Genomic DNA, 15,860 nt, shown 5'->3' on the forward strand with positions numbered 1-15,860 from the left:
CGGCGGACGGCGCAGCCTCGCGGCTTCGCCCTCGTCCGCCCTCTTTCATGCGCTCTCCTTTTGTGTGGAATTATTTAAACGGGAGATCCGTGGCAGCTTTATGCTAATGTGCCGAACAAAGGCGACGGCCGGCGGGCGGGGGGCCCCCGGAAGGTGCCCGGAGGCCGGAGCGGGCTGGGCTGGGCGGCGGCGGGCTGCGCGTGGCTCTCGCGTGCCCCGGGGGCCCAACACGCCTGCCCCTCATTCCTGCAAATACAAAGAGTCTCCGGCTCCGGCCGGCGAGCGCGGCGCACCGGGGGGCGCTGGTCCCTCCGGGACTTGACGGCTGGCTCTGCAGCGGGAACACGCGATCCAGGTCGGGCCGTGGCTCGCGGACCTGGAGGGCTCTGCAAATCAGGCAGAGATGTCCGCAGCCGACCCGGGATGGCGCTGGGGGCGCTGATCGCTTCCCTTTCACGCCTCCAGGGCGTCTCCAAACACACCCCGGAGACAGACTTCCTTTCTGGCCTCTTAGGGGCTGCATGAACCCAGAAACATCCCAAGGGGCAATTCCTGGGCCGAAATTCCCCGCTTTAGCGCTTGGCTCCAAGCTTTGGGCTTCTAGCAACTCCCTGGGGCTAACTCCTGGTCACAGTGAATCCCAGCGCCTTCCCCGACGGCAACCTAGGGCTCCAGGACAGGAGAGTCGGAGCAGCCGTGGCCTCCAGCTCTGCAGCGGTCAGAGGAAGCACTCACCCCCTCAAGAAGAGAGGCGAAGAGGCCTCCGGGTTTTTCCTCAGCGCTGGCCAGGACCCCACAGGAAGGGAGTCGCTTGGGGCTTAGGAAGGACAGTACCCTGCCTGGGATCCCTCTTCTTGCCTTCCCCCGTGGAACTCCCCTGGAAGGGGCAGGTCAGCACTCAGTGGGTCCCCAACCCAGCTCCACACGGCCCCTATCCGGAATCGCAGTGCTCAGAGGCCCACCGCCTCAGCGCAGCGTGGTGGCGCTTTCCTCTTCCAAAAGGAAGGCAAATATCTCGACTCACTGGCCACCTGCCCGCGGGCGCGCAGATTCTGAGAAATAAAATCACGGAGAAGAAGACAGAAACCCAAGACCGGGTGCGAGGTGCAAGTCCTTGGACGGTGCTAGTGTGTGCCGTGAGCGAAACCTAGTTCTTTCCCAGCCCTGGGTTGTGAAATTAGTTTCTAATACTCGGACCTTTCAAGTTTACATTTGTTTTGACTATACATGTCTGAAAGCAGATTTCATTTTCTCTGGCAAGACTAGAAACCACAAATAAAGAAAAAGAAACAGATCCATTGAATCTCAGTATTTCAGTAGTGTTCAATAGATTCTCTTAGCTTAATTCAGAGCCCTGTTGAATTCGCTGCATTCAGACAGGGGTTTTGTTTTGTTTTTGCACACACGCACACCCCCGCCCTCTTCACAATTATGGGTGTTGTTATTTTTTAAAGGATTCTCAAGGTGACTAACTCTCCCTGTTATCTGTTGAATGAAAGGAGGGTTACACATGCAAGACCAAATACGCGGCCATCAGTAGGGGATGCCGGCGGGCAGGGCCCCCGCCCTATTATTGGACAATCCAGATGGGATTCGTGATTAGAAAATAAAATTGGCCAGAGCTGTCCCGGAATCCCTTTCCCACTTCTAATTTCATCAGCAGTATTAATCAGCACTCAAAAGAGCAAAGAAATAACATCAGTTACTTTTAGACTGAAACATACATTTTAAATAATCATTTTAGAATTTCTAACTTTTTTCAGGATTACTTTCATCGTAGTTAGCATTTTTTTAAATGAGGGTGAAAGCTTTCAAAATATATTGCATTATATTCTCAGTGTATAAGTTTTTTTTTTTTAAATCACAAACACAAAACCACCAAATATTTTCCCCTTGATTAATCAACTTGATTAACCCCTTGATTAACTAAATCTAACAACTGTCCCCATTACAACTATTACTCATGTGGACTCAAAGAAAAAAAAATCTTTCATTTCCACGCCAGGGTATTTTCAGAGGGAAAATCCAAAACAATTAAATACCTTCAGTGGAATCAAACGTAAGCAAAATTCAGCAAAATCTGAGTGTACAGAGCTTTGCAGAAAAGTGCCCATTTCCTTTTCTTTCAATAAAGTGACATTTTCTTCACAACATATGACATTTTATGTGGCTTGGCAATTTGTTCCCTAGTGATGGGCGATCAGGGCCAGTACCCACTCTTGGGGTTCTGACCCCTCCACTCCCGGAGATTCTGCTTTTGTGTTTCCTTAGGGCTGGGTTAGGGCTGGGGCTGGGAAGAGCTTGGAGGAACGGCGTGGTGGGGGTGGGGGGTAGATTTTCACTGTTGTTTTTTCCTGGTGGCTCGGTTGGAAGGGTGGGGGAGGTGGGGGGGCGGAGGCGGTCGGTCCTCTCCTAGGCCACAGCCTGCCTCAGAGGACAGATTGCCCCCCTCTCCCCCCCGGCCGGCAGCACGCGCCTCTTTTGAGTCCAGATTGGCCGAGACCGGCGCTCAATAGCGGGAGGTTAATTTCCTTCACAAAGGTGAAGGGGGCACGGCTCCGGGGGGCCCCGCGCCCAGACAGGCGGCCCCTTTATTCCGCTGCGCCTTGATTGGAGCCCTTGATTTAGCATCTGATGTCAACCAGCAGACAAAATGCCCGCTCCGAATGAAAATGCATGAGGCCGCGCAAGAAGAGCGGAAACCAACTTCACTAGGGCGCACGCGGCTGGCCGCGCGTTTCGGGCTGTGGCCAACGCCACTCGAATCGACCCAGCCCTGGGCGACGCGGAGGTTCCGAGTGGCCTGGACTGGACCGTTCCAACGATGCCAATCCCGGAGCCTCCGGGAACTTAAAACAACAACAAAAAAGTTCAGAAATTCAAGGTTTTCTTGGAACCCAGCCTGCTCCTTCCCCCATCCAGCGCTGTGTCTGCAGGCAATTGAAGAAGTGCAGTGCCAACTGTTTCTCAAACTCGAGAGAAACCTTCCTGAGGCCCTTGGGCGCGAGGCGGCTGCGGACATCGCCCTCGGCTGCAGCTAGCAGGCCAGACCCTCCACCCAAACTTGAAACTCCAGGGTCCCGTTTCCGCTTAAATCCTGGGTCCCCGCGGCCCATCAGTCCCAGGTCCGGGCGAGGTTCTGGGAGACTCCTGCTTGGCAGCTATTTTTGATTCCCGATTATTTCCCAATACCAGGAGGAGTTCCTGCGCCTCCCCCAACCCCTCTCCCGCCCCAGCAGCCGCGCTCGGATCTCCCCCGCCCCTGCCAACCGCCGCCCCTACCCAATCAGCGTGCACAACTTCCCCCTCCGCTCCGGCTCGCGGATTGAACCCTCCTGACATATTTGGGGCCATTCTTCTCCTTTGTTGCTATTTTGCTCGCGACCCGCGGGTAATCCCCGCTCGGGGGGGGGGGGGGCAGCATTGTCGTGCTGATGGACGGGCCCATTTGGCGGCTCCGAGCCCCCCGGAGGAGAGACACAAAGCCCAGGCACGTGCGCCTCCGCATAGAGGAGCAGCAGACCGTGAAGGGAGGCGGGGCCGGGCGTGTGCCGGGGCCGGGCGGGGCGGCGGCGCCGGGCGGGGCGGCAGAGAGGCGCGCGCGGGGGCCTTGCGCCCTCAGGTACATCTGCCGCACCTACCGGGCGACCCCCGAGTCCCGGGCCCCTTTTGGCCGCCGCGTCGCCCTCCCACCCGACCGGGTGGAGGAGCTCCGGGCGCGCTGATTGGCTCCGGGGGAAGCGGGAGGCGAGAACAATGGCCCCCTCCCCCAGTTAAAAGGGAGCGGCTCCCGGGCCCGGGGACAGGGACGCGCGTGCAGGGCGCAGAGGCGGGCCGAACTGCCGCCGGCGCCACGCGAGTCCCGCCGCCGCCGCCGCGCCCGGGCCATGCGCCGGGGACACTGAGGGCCGCCGGGGCCGAGCGCGGAGGTGGGACCGAGCCAGGCCCTCGCCCTCACCCTCGCGCCGCGCCAACATGCCCCGCGGCTTCCTGGTGAAGCGCAGCAAGAAGTCCACGCCGGTATCCTACCGGATCCGCGGCGGCGAGGACGGCGATCGGGCGCTGCTGCTCTTGCCGGGCTGCGGGGGCGCCCGCGCCTCGCCCCCGGCGCCCGGCCCGGGGCCGGGGCCGGGCCCGCTGCAGCCGCCGCCGCCGACCGAGCGCGCCCATGCGGCGCTCGCCGCCGCGCTCGCCTGCGCGCCGGGCCCGCCGCCACCCCCGCCAGGGCTGCGGGCCGCGCACTTCGGCAACCCCGAGGCCGCGCACCCCGCGCCGCTCTACAGCCCCACGCGGCCCGTGAGCCGCGAGCACGAAAAGCACAAGTACTTCGAGCGCAGCTTCAACCTCGGCTCGCCCGTCTCGGCTGAGTCCTTCCCCACGCCCGCCGCGCTGCTCGTGGGTGGCGGCGGCGGCGGCGGCGGGGCCAACGGCGCCGGAGGTGGTGGCACCTGCAGCGGCGACCCGCTGCTCTTCGCGCCCGCCGAGCTCAAGATGGGCACGGCTTTCTCGGCAGGAGCCGAGGCGGCTCGCGGCCCGGGGCCTGGTCCCCCACTGCCCCCCGCCGCCGCCTTGCGGCCCCCGGGAAAGCGGCCTTCGCCCCCAGCCTCCGCCGCGGCCGCCGCCGCCGCAGAGCCGCCCGCCAAGGTAGCCAAGGCCCCGGGTTCCAAGAAGCCCAAAGCCATCCGCAAGCTGCACTTCGAGGACGAGGTGACCACGTCGCCCGTGCTGGGGCTCAAGATCAAGGAGGGTCCGGTGGAGGCGCCGCGAGGCCGCGCGGGGGGTGCGGCGCGGCCGCTGGGCGAGTTCATCTGCCAGCTCTGCAAAGAGGAGTACGCCGACCCCTTCGCGCTGGCACAGCACAAGTGCTCGCGGATCGTGCGCGTGGAGTACCGCTGCCCCGAGTGCGCCAAGGTCTTCAGCTGCCCGGCCAACCTGGCCTCGCATCGCCGCTGGCACAAACCGCGGCCTGCGCCCGCCGCCGCCCGCGCGTGCGAGCCCGAAACTCCTGCCCGGGCGGAGGCGCGGGAGGTGACGGGCGGCGGTAGCAGCGACCGCGACACGCCGAGCCCGGGCGGCGTGTCCGAATCGGGCTCCGAGGACGGGCTCTACGAGTGCCACCACTGCGCCAAGAAGTTCCGCCGCCAGGCCTATCTGCGCAAGCACCTGCTGGCGCACCACCAGGCGCTGCAGGCCAAGGGCGCGCCGCCGCCGGCGCCCCCGGCCGAGGACCTACTGGCCTTGTACCCCGGGCCCGACGAGAAGGTGCCCCAGGAGGCGGCCGGCGACGGCGAGGCGGCCGGCGTGCTGGGCCTGAGTGCGTCCTCCGAATGCCACCTGTGCCCGGTGTGCGGGGAGACGTTCCCCAGCAAGGGCGCCCAGGAGCGCCACCTGCGCCTGCTGCACGCCGCCCAGGTGTTCCCCTGCAAGTACTGCCCGGCCACCTTCTACAGCTCGCCCGGCCTCACGAGGCACATCAACAAGTGCCACCCGTCCGAGAACAGACAGGTGATCCTCCTGCAGGTGCCCGTGCGTCCGGCCTGCTAGAGCGCGCCCTCCACCCCGGCCCCCCGAACCGTGCCTTCGCTTGGAGACCCACGGAGAGAGCGCGCTCCGACACCGCGCCCGCGCCGGGGACGCCCACCCCCGGTGAAAGTGTGGTCTCCGCTTCTCTCGGTGTGGCGTGACGGTAACCCCATCCTCTCGTTGTGACTCCTTTTGGACACCCCTCCCCTTTGCGTTGTGTCCCCTTCTTCCCCCCACCATGGCGCAACAGGAGCCAATCTCTTTTTGTACAAGGGAGAAAAGCTGTACGCGTTTGTCTCGTGGTTGGAAGCCTCCCCTTGGAGGGGAGATGTTTTTCTTGCTAGTATTCGCTGTGTTCATGGTCTAGAAATGCGGTTTGCTCTCGCCTACCAATCTCTGCTCTCTATGTATGTAGCCTACGGGTTGTTTTGGGTGAATCTTGAGGAATAAATGCCTTTATATTTCACAGGCTGTAAATTGAACTCCCCACATGATTAGCTTTATTATGGCTTGTGAACTGCTGGAGTCTGGCTTTACCTTTTTGTATGTGAACAAATCAAATTGCTTAAAAAAAAGAGTTTTCTTTAGTCTAGCCACAAATGCCTTGAACGTTGTCTGTTTGGGATTGTTTTTAGGGGGGAGGGTTGGGAATTTTCAGAAGATGCTGTAGAAACTGCCTCAGTGTTTCACAAAAGTCTTTTCAGTTTGATCATCTTTGTTGAGGTAGGACTATATGAGTTCCCTCTAAATGTATATGTTGATTTATGAGTAATTGTTATTTATTCTTTATTTATTTATATTAATTATGAAGATTATGATATTATTTGATTGCATATTTTTTTGGTGCACTTCCCCCCCTCCCCCCGCCACTCTTGACATTTCACTGTGCATTTTAGAAGAGAGCCTTTTTCTAAAGGGATCTGTTAAAAGTTTTAACTTTTATACCTATCTGAGCTAATTACAGACAACCTACCATTTTATTCTGCTTGGAGCCCCTCCCCCCTGGGGCCCTGGTACAACCGACAGCTCTTACTTTTAAATGCAATCTCTTTTCTACATACATTATTTTCTTAATTGTTAGCTATTTATAGAAAGCTTCAATAGAACTGTTTCAACTGTATAACTATTTACTATTCAAATAAAATATTTTCAAAGTCAAAGTAAGGTGGACTTATTTCTGCATCATGTGGTTTCAACAAGGATTTAAAACAGAGCTTCCAATGATTTCTTCAATGTATGCCTGTTGTTTATTAAGGAAAAAAACCCCACTACCATCACTGGAATCATGGATTTTTAGAGCTGAACCTGAGCTGCTGAATTCTGCCCTTCTGGCAGTTCTGGGGTGTAGGCTCAAAACAGACTGGAGCCAGAAGCTTTTTAGGGGTCCTTAGGAATGTACTGGAAGGTAGAGTTAGATGGGAGGCTGTGCAAATCTTTTTCAGAGAAATCTAGATAAATGTCCACAAGAATCTATCCTTTTAACCAAGGGGATATTAGAACACCACCTTAATTTAGCAGATCCTCATTTCCTGACGATGGCACCCCACTCCAGTACTTTTGCCTGGAAAATCCCATGGATGGAGAAGCCTGGTGGGCTGCAGTCCATGGGGTCGCTAAGAGTCGGACACGAATGAACAACTTCACTTTCACTTTTCACTTTCATGCATTGGAGAAGGAAATGGCAACCCACTCCAGTGTTCTTGCCTGGAGAGTCCCAGAGACTGGGGAGCCTGGTGGGCTGCCGTCTATGGGGTTGCAGAGTCGGACATGATTGAAGCGACATAGCAGCAGCAGCATTTCCTGACAATTTGGGGCTCAGTGTAACAGTAATTCCTCAAGTAAAGATGGGTAATTTTTGATCCTTAAGTATCAATCTGGAGAAAGTAGGAATGATTTTATGGTTAGATTTCCAAAGTAAGGGACACAGACCAACTCTTGTTTGGGTGTATCAGAAGTTAAGCAACTGAGTTTAAAGTAAGGACTCAGAAATAAGTTTCCAATCAGGTGAGCAGTCCATTTTCGGGGGGGGGGGGGGTGGGACTGGAGCACCATCTGTTTGGGGTATTAAATTTAATAACGGTAATTACAGTGTTTTCCATTATGTGTCACAAAGCCCTTCGAAGAACAATCCTGACGTTCACCAGTGAATATTTGGAGTTGTTTTTCTCCACCTTTGAAACGCTCGATTATGGAGCTGTGCTAGCCCTCACAGTTGTGTATTCCCTGTGGCCCATTAAATCTAAGATTTTGCCCAGCAAAGGGATTTTAGAAATCCATACAGTTGAAGCTCCATTTCCAAAAGGTGTAGCTGGCATGATGGTGGGAAGGGCAACACGTGAGAAACTTGGAAAGAAAATGTGACAAAAGAGATGATTTTCAGATTTTGAGCCTGAAGTTTTTTTGTGGGGAAAGGTTTACTGAAAGTCTCAGCTGTCAGGACCATCGAGTACTCCTCTCTTTGGGAGGGTCTTAAAACAGACTCAGGAACAATGGAGGAGCAGCCAGCACAGGGAAGTTGCCTCGGGGACAAACTGCCCCTCTTTTTATTATTTACCAGTTTGGAAAATACTGGAAGACCAAAACTCTGTGCAGCCCAACATGAAAGCACAGGGACAGAGCTGTGTTAATAACCTCCTGAAAACTTGGAATGAAACAAAGAAACCTTCAAATTTGTGGCCTGATAATTGCTCCCTTGAAGCAACAATATGAGATTTTTTTAAATGTTCCCTCTGAATTTATACCTCACAATAAAAGACCCAGCATCTTGAGGGTCAGTGTACGTTCCATGCCAATACAAATTTTCTTAAAAACCTGGTGGTTGGCCTGCAGGTATGACATCTTGGCATCTGTGTTTGGCTCGCTTTTCTTGTCCATAATAATAACAGCATAAACCCTAAGGCCCATCTTCAGAAAAATTTGATTTGGTGGTTTGCAAATGTGCTCCTTCATCCCTTGTGGAAATTCATTTTGACTGACCAAGGAGACCTTTTCTAAAACAGAAACCAAAATTTCATCTCCTTGAAATATGCTAGGAAATCGCACAGTGAATTTCATCTCTGTGAGATATTCTGTGAAATCGCATACTGAAGGGAGTACACTGAAGCTGACTAAACAGCGCAGAGAGATAGAAAACCGTGGTCACTTTGTTTCACAGTGATGCAACGTGAGTTGGTAGAATGTTCCACAGGCAGGAAATCAGATTGTCTGTCTCTTCACTCCTCCCTGGATAATACGTTCCCAAGGGCTCCTATTATAAAATGCCAAGTGGAAATGCACCCACCTTCCTTATAAGTGTGCAAAGGATCCGGAGGGCATCCTCTGTGTGGAAGGCTGCTCCAGCCTGTACGCCCACCAGTGGAAACCGGCTGCGCAGGAACTTAAGACAGTTCAGCCTGGGGAGGCGGGCGGGTGGGGGGCTGGCCGTTATGAGGCGGGCCGCCGCTGGGGGCGCTGTTCCTTCCCTGTAGCGCCCTGGCCTGAAGGTGATGCCCAGGCCCTCTGGCTTCACTCTGTGTACCACTCGCGGAAGCAGCTCCTCCAGGGTAACTTGGAAGCGCGTGGAGCCAGGCCAGAAGCTCCACAGCTGCGCCCTATGACAGCGTCACGGCGCAGAGCAATACAAGGCTGGAGGCCGGGTGGACTCTGGGCCCTCAGGGGCACCTAGGGGTATAGTGGGGTCCCCTGCAGACACCTAGGGCCACGAGGTTGGGCCAGCACCCACAGTCACTGGGCACCTGTGGCCCAGAGTGTCTGCACCCAGAGGCAGCTGGCCAGGGGTCCTCTGTGAACCACCATTGTTTTGCTGCAGGCTCGCCAGGGTAGCCTGTACTCCGAACCTGCCACCCCTCCATCCCGTTAGACTTCATTCCACAGCTGTCCACCATGTCTTCGAGACACAGGAAGCAGAAGAATCTTTTGACAGTCCTCTATAACATCCTAGAAATTCCTCACCCACCCAATATCTTGTGGATGCAAAAGGTTGAGAAGTGGCTTGGGCTCCAGGGCATACAACAGGCCCGTGTCCTCATCTCTAAACTGGAGGGAATGGACTTTGGGAGACCCAGTGAGATACTGGGGAGGACTTCGTGGGCTGAAAGGTGAAGGCCAGTAAGGGCCCTAGAGGGAGTGGGCAGGAGAAAAGCTCCGCCCGGGGAGTGTGTCTTGTGACCTTAGGACTAGTTATGAATCCGCTGGCCTGTGGTAGCAGGCTTTGACCCAAACTTGCTGTCTTTCTGCAGAAAGGATATTTTGTCTTATGGGAAAATTTTTCTGGCAAATCGACCCTAGTGTATGGGGCCACTTAGATGGTCACCTACACACACAGTGTGTGTGTGTGTGCGCGTGTGCACGCGCACACCACCCAGGCAGCCTGTTTCAGGTTAAGTTACAGTCTTTTAGTGGCTAGGCTAGAGAAAGTTGTGTGTTTGCCTCTTAAAAGCCCATGTTGTAGGGTTTAGAGAAGACCAATCGGGAAACTGAGTTGTAGAGAGAGACCTGAAAGGCGGCAGAACACTCTAGAGCAAGAGGGTCAGCTGAGCAGCACCTCACTAGGATGTTGGCTCCGTTTAACTCCCAAGGTGGTACCAGGGCTTGGAGTACAATATGGCGGTCCAAAGACACTTAGGATTCTGATCCTAAATTCTGGAAACATCCGAATCATGTTGTGGCAGTATAACCTGAAAGGAAGAGCCTGAGGATCTCACTGAGGGGAGAGAGAGAGCAGACAAATGCATCTTCAAACTATAAATATCTCACATACTAAAGAAACTTGCTCGGTTGTGTCCAACTCTTTGCGGCCCCATGGACTGTAGCCCGCCAGGTTCCTCTATCCATGGGATTCTCCAGGCAAGAATACTGGAGTGGGGTGCCATTTCCTATTTCAGGGGGTCTTTCCGACCCAGAGATCGAACCCAGGTCTCTTGCATCTCCTGCATTAGCAGGCAGGTTCTTGACCACTAGCGCCACCTGGGAAGCCCCAGTGAAGAAAGTTGGTGTGATTTTACGGGCAACCTGCAGCATCAGATGACTCGTACTCATGGGGAAAGGCTGGAACACTTACTGTAACGTGAGTGTTGTAACATGGCGACCGGCTCTGTCAGGCCTGTCAGCATCACAGAGAGCAGTTCAGATGTGAGGCCTGGTCACGGGTTCCCAAGAATGTCCCTGCCTGGTGGCCCTCGGAGGAAGAACTAGTCCCAGATACCCAGAGGATAAGGCCATCCTCTGAAGGCCTGCTCCCAGTCCAGGTGCTTCCTCCCATTTGCTCACACCTTGGTCAACCAAGGCTCCCTGGCGAGGCCAGCTACCTTCAGTGCACAGAAGGAAGGGGCCAGAGATGAGAGGACTTACCTGCCCAAGGATTTCCAGAAAGGGGACATCTTTCTCTCACCAGGAGAAACAGGGAACTCCTGCCTCCTTCTGAGGTTGCTAAGGAAACAACTAATTTCCAACAGATTCATCAGCATCTCCTTGTCTCGTACAAACAACCAGCTACAGGCTTTGGTGTCATCAAGGCAATTTCCCAGTCAAGAGGATTTTATGAACACAAACGTGTCCTGTTTCTCTGGTCGGTTAGGAGGAATTGTGGGGGAAGTTATGACGAATTAGACTGGGTCTCGGGAGTGACAGAGCCCAGCGGGAGGTATTTTGGCCTTTCCTGGTGAAGAGGAACTGATTTCTCAGGGCTGGGTTAGAGGGATGCCTCGGCTTCCATGTCAACCACTCCTAGATAGTTTGGGGGCATCATTAAGACCTCATACGCTTCTTAGAATCACGGCACATTTTTGTGTATCTGATTCAAGGTCAGTTACCATATTTTCACTGACCCAAATACACACTCCTTCATCTCTTAAACCCCAGCTGTCATCATTGTCTACCAGGCACTTTTATTGTGGGCTTGTTCTGTTGCATCTGGAGAGTGGAATGTTGAGCGCAGGCAGGCTTCCTCTGGCAGCATGTATGGTGAGCAGATGGGTTGTAAGGGTAAACGTGTTCATATTCATCTTGTTTGAAGATTTCTAGACTGTGTGGTCTTCTGGTGGCATTTCCACACAAAGCATCAATACTGATGCTTTGTCTTTAGCTCTTCACAAAAGCCCACACCACTGGGACAAGCTGGTCTTAGAATATTCTCCATTTTGAAGTGATACATATAGAACGTTTACTGCCAGTCAGAGCACATTCAAGGGCTCGATTATTTATTTATTTGGCTGCCTTGGGTCTTAGTTGCGGAATGCAGGATCCTTTGTTGTGGCACGAGGGCTCTGGAGCATGAGGGCTCAGTAATTGCAGTTCATGGGCTTAGTTGCTCTTCCGTATGTGTGAGCTTAGTTCCCCAACAAGGGATCCAACCAAGTCCCCTGCATTGCAAGGTGGATTCTTAACCACCAGGGAAGTCCGCAAGGGCATGATCATTGACAGACAGTGTTTCACCTGTGCCATGCATACGCTGTGCAGCGTCACCAACATTTATAAAAAACTCCTCCACACCGTTTGCTTTCCTGAGTCACATGTACTTCCTTCTCTCCATCCAGAATCCAGGTGTTGTCTCCCCTCTACTTGGCTTGAACCAGTAGGCTGAGTACCGCTCTAGGGAAACAGTAATGATGGGAACATCAGCCTGAATCCACTCCTCTCCTCCCTCACTCATCAAAGAAGGTCTTTGTATTTAAAGGCAACAGCTGTTCCATTTCTGTTGTCCAGGACTGGAGCCCCGATGCAATGCTCCTTCCCAAACGCCGCTGCCAGGTGATGGACACCCCTGACAGTTACAGGATGTACAAAGTGAGCCAAGAGGCTCTTGTCTGTGGGATCTGATAGGAGATAGAGGTGTTTAGGCATGGGAGGCTTCACAGGAGGCTCTTTCTACGTAAGAAAAAAAAAATTAGGCTAGAATTTCCTCTGAGCACAAAGAACAGAAAAGCATGGGGGAACTTGCACTTAAACACGTGTCGTTGAAAAGCTTAGTAACACCAATGACTAGAGGTCCTTTTCTACTTCTGTCTGTCCTACTCTATTATGTAAGATGAGTCTTCTAGAATACAGCTACAAAGAGGTCATTGTTAGAGGGTGGGCAGAAACTGATAGGGACAAGGTACATGAAAATGATGTGATTGAGGACTGCCAGGGATAAAGGGAGATGGACGAATCACCATCCCAGGGTGTCCAAACCTGAACAGAATCATGTCAGAGCGGATCAAATATTGTATACCACAAAGGAACACACTTTCTTCACTCATCTCTAGAAGAGAAGACCTTTATTGATTCTTTGAACAGTATTATTTTCCTTGATATCTTCTTGAAGGTTTTCACATGAATATCTTGATAACTCATGCGTGCATGTTCAGTCACTCAGTCGTGTCCAATTCTTTTGTGACCCCATGGACTGTAGTCCAGCAGGCTCCTCTGTCCATGGGATTCTCCAGGCAAGAATACTGAGCGTGTTGCCACGTCTCTGGGGGATCTTCCCAACCCAGGGATTGAACCTCTGTCTCTTCTGTCTCCTGCACTGGCAGGTGGATTCTTTGCCACTAGGGCCGCCTGGGAAGGGAACTCAGAAAATAATTTTCTTCACTGCAACAGTGGCTGCCATTTACCAAGTGAAATCACAACCTTTCAGTTGAATAGTAAAAAGATTGCTGTTTTCATAGGTAAAATGAAAAGTTTAATATCAACAAGTCTGCATGGTTCAACCCAACCATTTGTGGACTTCTGGTAACTATTAGCTTAACAACTTAATTAAAGAAGATAATTTTAATTCAGCATTCATCAGTTTTAAAATAATGTGAATTCAAAGCAACAAGGACCTTTCTGACAATTGCTGACCTCACTTAATTGTACAAATATTTGAGCATTGGGGGCATGTAGATCAATGTCCAGCACGAAGAAGTCAGCTCTGTTTAGAAGTTTCCAACCTAAAATGTGACTTGTGGAAAACAGTATGGCAGTTACTCAGAAAACTAAAAATAAAATTACCATAAGATCCAGCAATCCCACTCCTGGGCAGATATTTGGAAAAAACCTGTAATTCGAAAAGATACATGCACCCTGATATTCATAGCAGCACTATTCACAATAGCTAGGACATGAAAACAACCTAGATGTCCATCGACAGATAAATGGATAAAGAAGGTGTGGTGTATGTACAGCAATGCAATGGGATGTTACTCAGCCATTAGAAAGGACAAAACAATGCCATTTGCAGCAACATAGATGGACCTAGATATGATCACACTATGTGAAATAAGTCATAAAGAGAGAGACAAATATCATGACATCACTTATATGTAGAATCAAAAATATGACACAAATGAACCTATGTAGGAAACAGAAACAGACTCATGGACATAGAGTCTTGTGCTTCCCAAAAGGGGGGGACTGGGGGAAGGATGGAGTGGGAGGTTGAGATTAGCAGAGGTAGGCTTTTATATGCAGAATGTATAAACAAAGATCCTACTTTGTATAGCACAGCGATCTATATTAAATGGGCTTCCCAGGTGGTGCTAGTGGTAAAGAACCTACCTGCCAATGCAGGAGACATAAGAGACACAGGTTCCATCCCTGGGTCAGGAAGATCCACTACTGTAGAAAATGGCAACCCACTCCAGTATTCTTGCCTGGAAAATCCCAAGGATAGAGGAGTCTGGCAGGCTACACTCCATAGGGTTGCAAAGAGTTGGACACAACTGAAGCAACTTAGCACACGTGTACACTATATTAAATATCCTATGATAAACCACAATATAAAAGAATATTTTTAAAAAAATGTATATATAACTGACTCACGTTGCTGTACAGCAGAAATTAACACAACACTGTAAATCAACTATACTTCAATTTAAAAAAAAAATCAGGAAAAGAAGTTCCCAACATATTCTTGAAATTTTTTCTAGGTCAGACTTCCAACACAGTGTCATACGTGTATCAGTTACAGCAACGACAGTGGAGAACTTGTACTTCGCTAGCATATATTTTTCAGAGCCTTGTCACTCAAAGTGTAGGCTACCGACCTGTACCACCTGCATTCCTGGGAGCTGCTTAGAAATGCAGAGCTGCAGGGTCCACGGTAGACCTGCCAGACCAGAATTCGCATTTGCACAAGATCCCCAGGAGGTGGGTTGGGGTGAGGCTGTGGGCCTGCTTGTGTTTAACGTGTGCTCGTGGAATTTGGGGGTCTCCATCACACAGAGAGTGTTACCAGTTGCTGCCCCCGGCAGGAAATTTGGCCTGGGAAGACTTGATGGCTTGAAGTTTTAACCAGAGACTACCAACTCTGACTAATGATGGACTGACTTGTTTGGAACAATGCTACCAGGGAAAATCCATCAAACCCTTATTACTGATATAAATTACTCACTGATTTCTCACATAATTCTGTGAGGTTGTATCTATGGGAAATGGAAGAGCCCGAAGAGGTGGCATGACCAGGAAGTGGGGAAATTTAGCTGAGAGCAAGAAGGTCATTGGTTCATAGAGATTAAACTGTTGGGAGTGGGCAAATGTGTCTGTATGGGAGAGTTCAAATGGAGAGTAAAATGCAGAGTCTTGACTGCATCCCCTTATTGAGGGGACCTTGTCACGGAGTGTGATGTGACAGCAGAAGGAGATAACACGCTTCTAATTCCAAATCGTGAAAACAACTGATTTGTGTTCTGCCAATTTGACCCCAAAATAACAGCCTGAAAATTTCACCCGGGTGAGCCAGAGAGAGAGGAGCCAAGCATGTCATCATTTCACGTCATCTCCTATCTCGTCCACTGGAGAAAACTTCTTCACTCTACACTGCCCAACCTCCAAACTCCAATAACCGATATTCCCGAGAAACAGGTTAATGCAGCCCTGTAACGAAGGCTCTCACGCTGGCATGATCGCAGCACCGAATCCACAGATTCTGAACCATTTTCGCTTTGCTTTCACGTGCTCCAGGTGCAGATGGTAAGAGAGAGAAATGGACGAGCTCCTTGTGAAAGATGAAGCTTGAAGCAGCACTGCATCAAAGACAGCACCCAGCACCGGCATGTCCCCGCCACCTTCTCTCGGCTCTCTGCCTCCACTCTGGCTCTCAGAACACTTGGCTGTGGAAACCACTTATTGTTTCACACCTGCAGGCGAGTTAACAGGCCAGCCCAGAACCATGGCAACTGGCAAGAGTGTGAGAAGGAGAAATCTCAGAGCCCAGGCCTCTGGGCATCCCTGCTCAGACTCAAGCAAGGGTGATGTCCAGGCTGGGGAAAGTGGGGCTGGGGGTGGGGGGCAGTTCCAACCCCAAATCTGAGACTCAGAGTCCACTCCCCCTGGCAGGCTCCTGCCTTGATCCTTGTCTCCTAGGGGTGGCCTCA

The 15,860-nt window shown here is 52.2% G+C and overlaps 1 protein-coding gene across 1 annotated transcript; it reads left to right on the plus strand.

Annotated features, from left to right (window-relative positions):
- Nucleotides 1-3,975: 3,975 nt before the first annotated feature.
- On the plus strand, nucleotides 3,976-6,683 carry INSM1 (INSM transcriptional repressor 1). The gene has a single exon (XM_055545413.1). The coding sequence runs from the start codon at nucleotides 3,976-3,978 to the stop codon at nucleotides 5,542-5,544; it is 1,569 nt and encodes a 522-aa protein (XP_055401388.1). The 3' UTR covers nucleotides 5,545-6,683.
- The last annotated feature ends 9,177 nt before the right edge of the window (nucleotides 6,684-15,860 follow it).

Source organism: Bubalus kerabau, chromosome 13, assembly GCF_029407905.1.
Source record: "Bubalus kerabau isolate K-KA32 ecotype Philippines breed swamp buffalo chromosome 13, PCC_UOA_SB_1v2, whole genome shotgun sequence".
Classification (NCBI taxonomy): domain Eukaryota; kingdom Metazoa; phylum Chordata; class Mammalia; order Artiodactyla; family Bovidae; genus Bubalus; species Bubalus kerabau.